Below are 10,109 nucleotides of genomic sequence, written 5' to 3'. Positions count from 1 at the left end.
TTGTTTCATCTTCTCCAGAAATGTCATGAAGTGGCTCATGGCTGCATCATCCATTAACACAAAAAACAATAAAGGTCCCAAAATCTCAACTCCACAAATTGGCCTCCTCTGTCTAAATATATTGAAACCACCTTGTATCGCCCAATGCCATAGCAAAAAACAGCCTGTCTCCCTTCTCCAAAACACAACTTTCAAAGCAAATGGCGAACCAACATCTTGACACAACACACCCAATGAAAAAGGCAATGACTAAGCTCAAGGAAAGCAAATTAATTCTAGGGCATGCAGGGAGTGCAGTGCAGTGCAACTAGCAGCTTCTCAAGCCAAACGCACCTGGGAATCACAGAACAGCCCTCAAAGGATGCCAAGAATGGGGCCCGCACCTCACCAAGTGGCCACAAACACGACTGCATGAGTAGCACAGGATGGCATCACTAAGGAGACCACATCACTCCTATAAAGCTGTGGACAAGCCTTCCAACATCTTCCATGAGATGCGCCTTCCTCATCACTCCAGTCACACTCAGAAATGCCAACAGGGTCAAAGGGTCAAATCCACAACACAAGGAAATGAAAAGGAAGTGTTGTGCGAAGACAATAACACGCCCCTCCATGACTTCTTAGGTTTTGGCATGCAACAGCAGCGTTTTCAACAATGCTGCCATGTGCAGAGGCTCTCTCCAAGCCCTCGGGCACTCACACAGCAGCATAAAAGCCAGCCCTGAGCCTCGCTGCCTCACACCACTCTCCTGACGCCTTCTCCTCTGCAATCCTCCAGGTGAGCCTGACCCTCAGTCCCTTGAATCCCTGCCCCACCTGGCCAAGTTCTCCACACCCCCTCTGCCCCGAGATTCTGCAGATCTTGAACCACCCCACTGCCACACACCCTGCACCTGAACCCACAGCTCCCGGCTCCCTTGGTCACCACAGCACAGCTCCTCACACCAACAGCACCCCCAACTCACCCAACACCCTCTCTTCCAGAGACCCTCCACCCCACAGCCATGTCCTGCTACGACCTCTGCCGCCCCTGCAGCGGGGGACCCACCCCGCTGGCTAACAGCTGCAACGAGCCCTGTGTCAGGCAGTGCCAGGACTCCCAAGTCGTCATCCAGCCCTCCACCGTCGTGGTCACCCTGCCGGGACCCATCCTCAGCTCCTTCCCCCAGAACACCGCCGTCGGATCCTCCTCATCAGCTGCCGTGGGCAGCGCCCTCAACGCCCAGGGAGTGGCCATCTCCTCCGGCGGCTTCGGCTTCGGAGGCCTGGGCTGCTTCAACGGCGGGAGAGCCCGCTACCCCTGCTAAGGGCCTGCGCCCACACCCCAACACCAACCACCTGCACCCTGCAAGGAGCCTCATGCACTGAGCTCACGTCTCTGTGTCACTGATGGCACACTGCATCACCTGCCATGGCTCCTCTTTTCATGGCACAAAACTAGCAAGCAGGGAACAATGTCAGACCATGCTGTCTGGGAACATGAGTGCAGTAACTCTCTTCTTTCTTTGCACCTTAAATTGCGCTCTTTCCACTTGGCGATCACCAAGTGGATCCTTCCTTTTCATGTGTTTCCCTCAATAAAGTTCTCATGCATGTCAGCCTCAGATTCCTCCTGCCATGGTTTTATGTTTTTTGGTTTTCAGTATCTCACATCAAAACATCATGTAGTGCACTGGAATTAAAGTGTTAGTGCTCCAATTCTAGGTACCTATCCCTATACATTATGGAAGTCATGGGATCTGACCCTTCCGGGTGGGGCGGTCTCTTACTGCCTGGCAGTGGGTGCTGGAGGAGGGTGCTTTCCTAGCCGTTCCAAGCTCTTTTCAGGTTTGACTCAGTCTCAGGAACTCTCTCTCTCCTGTCTTATTTGATTTATTAGTCTCAATTTCAATTCGATTGTATTATATTGTGTTATCTTGCATTCCGATATCTTAAAGTAAGTTTTCCTCCCTTCCTTCCTTCCTTCCCATTTTGTGGGGCCGGGGGAGTGGGGGACAGGGACCTACTGCCCCCTGTCACGGGCGTAGATTGATCTATTAACTCCGTGGCAGGTGCAACACAACAGCTCCATTGGATTTATGCACAGCCTTCCTGCTATCCTCAAAACCCAGCACTCTTCTCCTCTGTGACAATCTGGAAAACACTCGAGCTCTTGACCAGAGACAGTACAAACCATTAATTTACCCTTCAGTATGCAGAGATCTCCATAATCACCTCTGATCTGCAGCCCAGGATAGTCAGTGTGCATTGATTTCTCCCAGGAAATAGGCAAACGCTCTTTGGGAACAAAAAACAGAGTGCAGGAAGATAGCCTTACTCCTCGACACACAACCCAAACACCGTGTTTCACCAGCCTGCCTTTTCTGACAGACCCACTCACCCTCAGCCTCTTGTCACCCTCACAGCTCATCCCAGATCTCACCAGCCAGCCCAGCAGACCCCCATCTGGCAGTGTGCCAGCCCCACCTCCACACTGTGAATGTGCGTGATTTCCTCCTAGAAAAGGGCATTACAATTCAGTGGTGAGTGCCACCATTTGGGGAGCATGGCAGGAGTCCTGACACCGCAGAGTTTGACAGCTATGCACCAGGCAAGAGTCCTGCTCTCACAAACAGCCCTCCCCTGCCTACTACTCCCCAGGCTTCCACAGCTGGTTGGAATTAGCAACTCCTCTAACAACAAAGACACAAACCATATTGCACAAGTGCCAAGCCATCACCTCTCTGACTCCTCTTCTGTGCTTTGCACACAGAATCTTCCGCATACTCTGACACGATGGGATGGCATGTCTCTCTTGTAACTTGATGGCACACCAGTGCCAAATGACGCGTCCTCAAGGATGCAAAAAGGCAGAGTTGCTGGAAGAACAACACGTAACACATGACACGCAACACTACGTGATGCAAGAGTAGCATGCAGCATTGAGAGGAGAACCCTAACACTCCACAGGTAAGCATGAGGAACTTACCTCCAGCTATGCATGGAGCCCTCCAACACAAGACTCTGGGCACAGGACTTCCACCTGCTGCTTTAAGTCTTCCTCACTCTCCACTTGTCTAAATCACACTGGCTCAGCTTCGGGATGGGACAGCATCCTGCTCTCACAAACAGCCCTCGCCTGCCTTCTTTGAAATTTTCAAGAAGTGCCCCAAGCAGGCAAAGCACAAAATAGGCAGCCTCCTTTCTCCCAGCAAAAGCCTTCCAACATCAAGAAGCACCCAGTCAGCCGTGGAGCACACCCAGTGGGGAAGACAAGAGATAAAGGCTGGCTAACCAGCTGAAATGAGCTCAGGGAGGGAACAAGCACAGAGGAATCAGAGAATGGAATCCAAGGATGTTGGAAGGGTCCCTCGAGAATAACTGAGTCCAACACATACTTCCACAACGCACTCCTTAAAAATTAAATGGTAGATCCAAAGGCATTGTACAATGTTTCTTGAAATCCAGCAGCCATAGTGCTTTAACACTGCCTTAGGGAGTCCATCCCCACTGCACTCTGGTGCAGAACCACATTTGAAAATAGACTTTCAGTTGGACTTGTGAGGCAACAGTTCACTCAACGCTTTCTGTCTTTGCCTATATATGTGCTAGGCGTTTTTCCCAAAAGCATATGGAGAAAAACGCTGAAAATCTTTGCAGAAGTCCATAGAAAATGCATCTACTATGATCCCTTGCTGAACTAGATGGGTAATCATCTCATGAAAGCAAATGCCATCTTCTCCCATCTGGGATACCCACACTGCCCGGGCCAGGCTTCCACGGCTGCTTGGAATTGGCAACTCCTCTAACAACAAAGACACAAACCATATTGCACAAGTGCCAAGCCATCACCTCTCTGACTCCTCTTCTGTGCTTTGCACACAGAATCTTCCGCATACTCTGACACGAACGTGCCAAATCCCTCCTGTGCCCTCCAGGACTCTCACTTGGAACGTGCCACCAGTGCCAAATGGACGCGTCCTCAAGGATGCAAAAAGGCAGAGTTGCTGGAAGAACAACACGTAACACATGACGCGCAACACTACGTGATGCAAGAGTAGCATGCAGCATTGAGAGGAGATCCCCAACACTCCACAGTAAGCATGAGGAACTTACCTCCAGCTACACAGGGAGCCCTCCATCACAAGGCTCTGGGCACAGGACTTCCACCAGGAGCTGCTTTAACTCCAACTCGCTCTCCACTTGTCTAACCCACACTGGCTCAGCTTCTGGATGAGCGTTGCAAGGAAGACAGTCTCAAATCATACAATTATACAAATGTGGAATGGTGAAGGTTGGAAGGGATCTTTACCACCATCCCTTCTGTGGGCCGACTGCCTCCCATCAGGGCCCCATCCAAACTGGCCTTGAATGCCCCAGGGAAGAAGAATGCACAAGTTGACTGGGCAGCCTGGGCCAGGGCCTCACCAGCACCTGAGTCACAAATTTCTTCCTTACATCTTAACCAAATTTCTCCTCAATCCATTCAAATGTTCTATTATAATCAGACAGCGTAAAAAGTTGGTTCCCCTCCTGCCTGTAAGCTGCCTTCAAGTACTGGAAGGCCACAGGGAGATCTCCCTGGAGCCAACTCTTATCCAGGCTGAACAAGCCCAACTCCGTCAGCCTTTCTCCACAGTAATGCCCTCCAGCCATTTGATCTTCCCTGTAGCCCTTCTCTGGACCCACCCCTCACAGCTCCCTCAGAATTCCTGGGTGAAACCCACCAGGCCTCACACGCCTAGGCACATCCAATTGAACAGCCCCTCTTCCTCTTCCTACTTTGTTTCATCTTCTCCAGAAATGTCATGAAGTGGCTCATGGCTGCATCATCCATTAACACAAAAAACAATAAAGGTCCCAAAATCTCAACTCCACAAATTGGCCTCCTCTGTCTAAATATATTGAAACCACCTTGTATCGCCCAATGCCATAGCAAAAAACAGCCTGTCTCCCTTCTCCAAAACACAACTTTCAAAGCAAATGGCGAACCAACATCTTGACACAACACACCCAATGAAAAAGGCAATGACTAAGCTCAAGGAAAGTAAATTAATTCTAGGGCATGCAGGGAGTGCAGTGCAGTGCAACTAGCAGCTTCTCAAGCCAAACGCACCTGGGAATCACAGAACAGCCCTCAAAGGATGCCAAGAATGGGGCCCGCACCTCACCAAGTGGCCACAAACACGACTGCATGAGTAGCACAGGATGGCATCACTAAGGAGACCACATCACTCCTATAAAGCTGTGGACAAGCCTTCCAACATCTTCCATGAGATGCGCCTTCCTCATCACTCCAGTCACACTCAGAAATGCCAACAGGGTCAAAGGGTCAAATCCACAACACAAGGAAATGAAAAGGAAGTGTTGTGCGAAGACAATAACACGCCCCTCCATGACTTCTTAGGTTTTGGCATGCAACAGCAGCGTTTTCAACAATGCTGCCATGTGCAGAGGCTCTCTCCAAGCCCTCGGGCACTCACACAGCAGCATAAAAGCCGGCCCTGAGCCTCGCTGCCTCACACCACTCTCCTGACGCCTTCTCCTCTGCAATCCTCCAGGTGAGCCTGACCCTCAGTCCCTTGAATCCCTGCCCCACCTGGCCAAGTTCTCCACACCCCCTCTGCCCCGAGATTCTGCAGATCTTGAACCACCCCACTGCCACACACCCTGCACCTGAACCCACAGCTCCCGGCTCCCTTGGTCACCACAGCACAGCTCCTCACACCAACAGCACCCCCAACTCACCCAACACCCTCTCTTCCAGAGACCCTCCACCCCACAGCCATGTCCTGCTACGACCTCTGCCGCCCCTGCAGCGGGGGACCCACCCCGCTGGCTAACAGCTGCAACGAGCCCTGTGTCAGGCAGTGCCAGGACTCCCAAGTCGTCATCCAGCCCTCCACCGTCGTGGTCACCCTGCCGGGACCCATCCTCAGCTCCTTCCCCCAGAACACCGCCGTCGGATCCTCCTCATCAGCTGCCGTGGGCAGCGCCCTCAACGCCCAGGGAGTGGCCATCTCCTCCGGCGGCTTCGGCTTCGGAGGCCTGGGCTGCTTCAACGGCGGGAGAGCCCGCTACCCCTGCTAAGGGCCTGCGCCCACACCCCAACACCAACCACCTGCACCCTGCAAGGAGCCTCATGCACTGAGCTCACGTCTCTGTGTCACTGATGGCACACTGCATCACCTGCCATGGCTCCTCTTTTCATGGCACAAAACTAGCAAGCAGGGAACAATGTCAGACCATGCTGTCTGGGAACATGAGTGCAGTAACTCTCTTCTTTCTTTGCACCTTAAATTGCGCTCTTTCCACTTGGCGATCACCAAGTGGATCCTTCCTTTTCATGTGTTTCCCTCAATAAAGTTCTCATGCATGTCAGCCTCAGATTCCTCCTGCCATGGTTTTATGTTTTTTGGTTTTCAGTATCTCACATCAAAACATCATGTAGTGCACTGGAATTAAAGTGTTAGTGCTCCAATTCTAGGTACCTATCCCTATACATTATGGAAGTCATGGGATCTGACCCTTCTGGGTGGGGCGGTCTCTTACTGCCTGGCAGTGGGTGCTGGAGGAGGGTGCTTTCCTAGCCGTTCCAAGCTCTTTTCAGGTTTGACTCAGTCTCAGGAACTCTCTCTCTCCTATCTTATTTGATTTATTAGTCTCAATTTCAATTCGATTGTATTATATTGTGTTATCTTGCATTCCGATATCTTAAAGTAAGTTTTCCTCCCTTCCTTCCTTCCTTCCCATTTTGTGGGGCCGGGGGAGTGGGGGACAGGGACCTACTGCCCCCTGTCACGGGCGTAGATTGATCTATTAACTCCGTGGCAGGTGCAACACAACAGCTCCATTGGATTTATGCACAGCCTTCCTGCTATCCTCAAAACCCAGCACTCTTCTCCTCTGTGACAATCTGGAAAACACTCGGGCTCTTGACCAGAGACAGTACAACCAATTAATTTACCCTCCAGGATGCAAAGATCACCACAATCACCTCAGGTCTGCAGCCCAGGACAATCAGTGCCCATTGAGTTCTCCCAGGAAATAGGCAAACGCTCTTTGGGAACAAAAAACAGAGTGCAGGAAGATAGCCTTACTCCTCGACACACAACCCAAACACCGTGTTTCACCAGCCTGCCTTTTCTCACAGACCCACTCACCCTCGGCCTCTTGTCACCCTCACAGCTCATCCCAGATCTCACCAACCAGCCCAGCAGACCCCCATCTGGCAGTGTGCCAGCCCCACCTCCACACTGTGAATGTGCATGATTTCCCCCTAGAAAAGGGCATTACAATTCAGTGGTGAGTGCCACCATTTGGGGAGCATGGCAGGAGTCCTGACATCGCAGAGTTTGACAGCTATGCACCAGGCAAGAGTCCTGCTCTCACAAACAGCCCTCCCCTGCCTACTACTCCCCAGGCTTCCACAGCTGGTTGGAATTAGCAACTCCTCTAACAACAAAGACACAAGCCATATTGCACAAGTGCCAAGCCATCACCTCTCTGACTCCTCTTCTGTGCTTTGCACACAGAATCTTCCGCATACTCTGACACGATGGGATGGCATGTCTCTCTTGTAACTTGATGGCACACCAGTGCCAAATGGATGCGTCCTCAAGGATGCAAAAAGGCAGAGTTGCTGGAAGAACAACACGTAACACATGACGCGCAACACTACGTGATGCAAGAGTAGCATGCAGCATTGCGAGGAGATCCCCAACACTCCACAGTAAGCATGAGGAACTTACCTCCAGCTACACAGGGAACCCTCCATCACAAGGCTCTGGGCACAGGACTTCCACCAGGAGCTGCTTTCACACCAACTCGCTCTCCACTTGTCTAACCCACACTGGCTCAGCTTCTGGATGAGCGTTGCAAGGAAGACAGTCTCAAATCATACAATTATACAAATGTGGAATGGTGAAGGTTGGAAGGGATCTTTACCACCATCCCTTCTGTGGGCCGACTGCCTCCCATCAGGGCCCCATCCAAACTGGCCTTGAATGCCCCAGGGAAGAAGAATGCACAAGTTGACTGGGCAGCCTGGGCCAGGGCCTCACCAGCACCTGAGTCACAAATTTCTTCCTTACATCTTAACCAAATTTCTCCTCAATCCATTCAAATGTTCTATCATGATCAGACTCTGTAAAAAGTTGGTTCCCCTCCTGCCTGTAAGCTCCCTTCATGTACTGGAAGGCCACAGTGAGATGTCCCTGGAGCCAACTCTTATCCAGGCTGAACAAGCCCAACTCCGTCAGCCTTTCTCCACAGTAATGCCCTCCAGCCATTTGATCTTCCCTGTAGCCCTTCTCTGGACCCACCCCTCACAGCTCCCTCAGCTTTCCTGGGTGAAACCCACCAGGCCTGACACACCTAGGCACATCCAGTTGAACAGACCCTCTTCCTCTTCCTTCTTTGTTCCATCTTCTCCAGAAATTTCATGAAGTGGCTCATGGCTGCATCATCCATTAACACAAAAAACAATAAAAGTCCCAAAATCTCAACTCCACAAATTGGCCTCCTCTGTCTAAATATACTGAAACCACCTTGTATCGCCCAATGCCATAGCAAAAAACAGCCTGTCTCCCTTCTCCAAAACACAACTTTCAAAGCAAATGGCGAACCAACATCTTGACACAACACACCCAATGAAAAAGGCAATGACTAAGCTCAAGGAAAGCAAATTAATTCTAGGGCATGCAGGGAGTGCAGTGCAGTGCAACTAGCAGCTTCTCAAGCCAAACGCACCTGGGAATCACAGAACAGCCCTCAAAGGATGCCAAGAATGGGGCCCGCACCTCACCAAGTGGCCACAAACACGACTGCATGAGTAGCACAGGATGGCATCACTAAGGAGACCACATCACTCCTATAAAGCTGTGGACAAGCCTTCCAACATCTTCCATGAGATGCGCCTTCCTCATCACTCCAGTCACACTCAGAAATGCCAACAGGGTCAAAGGGTCAAATCCACAACACAAGGAAATGAAAAGGAAGTGTTGTGCGAAGACAATAACACGCCCCTCCATGACTTCTTAGGTTTTGGCATGCAACAGCAGCGTTTTCAACAATGCTGCCATGTGCAGAGGCTCTCTCCAAGCCCTCGGGCACTCACACAGCAGCATAAAAGCCAGCCCTGAGCCTCGCTGCCTCACACCACTCTCCTGACGCCTTCTCCTCTGCAATCCTCCAGGTGAGCCTGACCCTCAGTCCCTTGAATCCCTGCCCCACCTGGCCAAGTTCTCCACACCCCCTCTGCCCCGAGATTCTGCAGATCTTGAACCACCCCACTGCCACACACCCTGCACCTGAACCCACAGCTCCCGGCTCCCTTGGTCACCACAGCACAGCTCCTCACACCAACAGCACCCCCAACTCACCCAACACCCTCTCTTCCAGAGACCCTCCACCCCACAGCCATGTCCTGCTACGACCTCTGCCGCCCCTGCAGCGGGGGACCCACCCCGCTGGCTAACAGCTGCAACGAGCCCTGTGTCAGGCAGTGCCAGGACTCCCAAGTCGTCATCCAGCCCTCCACCGTCGTGGTCACCCTGCCGGGACCCATCCTCAGCTCCTTCCCCCAGAACACCGCCGTCGGATCCTCCTCATCAGCTGCCGTGGGCAGCGCCCTCAACGCCCAGGGAGTGGCCATCTCCTCCGGCGGCTTCGGCTTCGGAGGCCTGGGCTGCTTCAACGGCGGGAGAGCCCGCTACCCCTGCTAAGGGCCTGCGCCCACACCCCAACACCAACCACCTGCACCCTGCAAGGAGCCTCACGCACTGAGCTCACGTCTCTGTGTCACTGATGGCACACTGCATCACCTGCCATGGCTCCTCTTTACATGGCACAAAACATGCAAGCAGGGAGCAACGTCAGACCAGGCTGCCTGGAAACATGATCACTTAGACTTTTTTCTGTCTTTGCCCTCGAAATTGCGCTCTTTCCACATGGCGATCACCAAGTGGATCCTTCCTTTACGTGTGTTTCCCTCAATAAAGTTCTCATGCATGTCAGCCTCAGATTCCTCCTCTTCATTCCTTTGCATGATGCCATTTCCACTTCATCCACTACAAAGACGTGGCTCTAGAAACCATCATGTCTGCTTCCAAAGGGTCCCAAGACCTTCC

At 52.1% G+C, this 10,109-nt stretch overlaps 3 protein-coding genes across 3 annotated transcripts; all 3 read left to right on the top strand.

Annotated features, from left to right (window-relative positions):
- Nucleotides 1–1,004: 1,004 nt before the first annotated feature.
- On the top strand, nucleotides 1,005–1,307 carry LOC149918751 (feather keratin 1-like). The gene has a single exon (XM_090138114.1). It carries the CDS (start codon nucleotides 1,005–1,007, stop codon nucleotides 1,305–1,307), a length of 303 nt encoding a protein of 100 aa, XP_089994240.1.
- Nucleotides 1,308–5,766: 4,459 nt separating this feature from the next.
- On the top strand, nucleotides 5,767–6,069 carry LOC149918750 (feather keratin 1-like). The gene has a single exon (XM_090138113.1). The coding sequence runs from the start codon at nucleotides 5,767–5,769 to the stop codon at nucleotides 6,067–6,069; it is 303 nt and encodes a 100-aa protein (XP_089994239.1).
- A 3,332-nt stretch (nucleotides 6,070–9,401) lies between these two features.
- Nucleotides 9,402–9,704, top strand: LOC149918749 (feather keratin 1-like). Its single transcript, XM_090138112.1, has one exon. The coding sequence runs from the start codon at nucleotides 9,402–9,404 to the stop codon at nucleotides 9,702–9,704; it is 303 nt and encodes a 100-aa protein (XP_089994238.1).
- The last annotated feature ends 405 nt before the right edge of the window (nucleotides 9,705–10,109 follow it).

This window comes from Phasianus colchicus, chromosome 3 (assembly GCF_987193195.1).
Source record: "Phasianus colchicus chromosome 3, bPhaCol1.hap1.1, whole genome shotgun sequence".
In the NCBI taxonomy this organism is placed as follows: Eukaryota; Metazoa; Chordata; class Aves; order Galliformes; family Phasianidae; genus Phasianus; species Phasianus colchicus.
The sequence above is the reverse complement of the archived record's forward strand: the minus strand, read 5'-3'. Positions and strand labels throughout refer to the sequence as shown.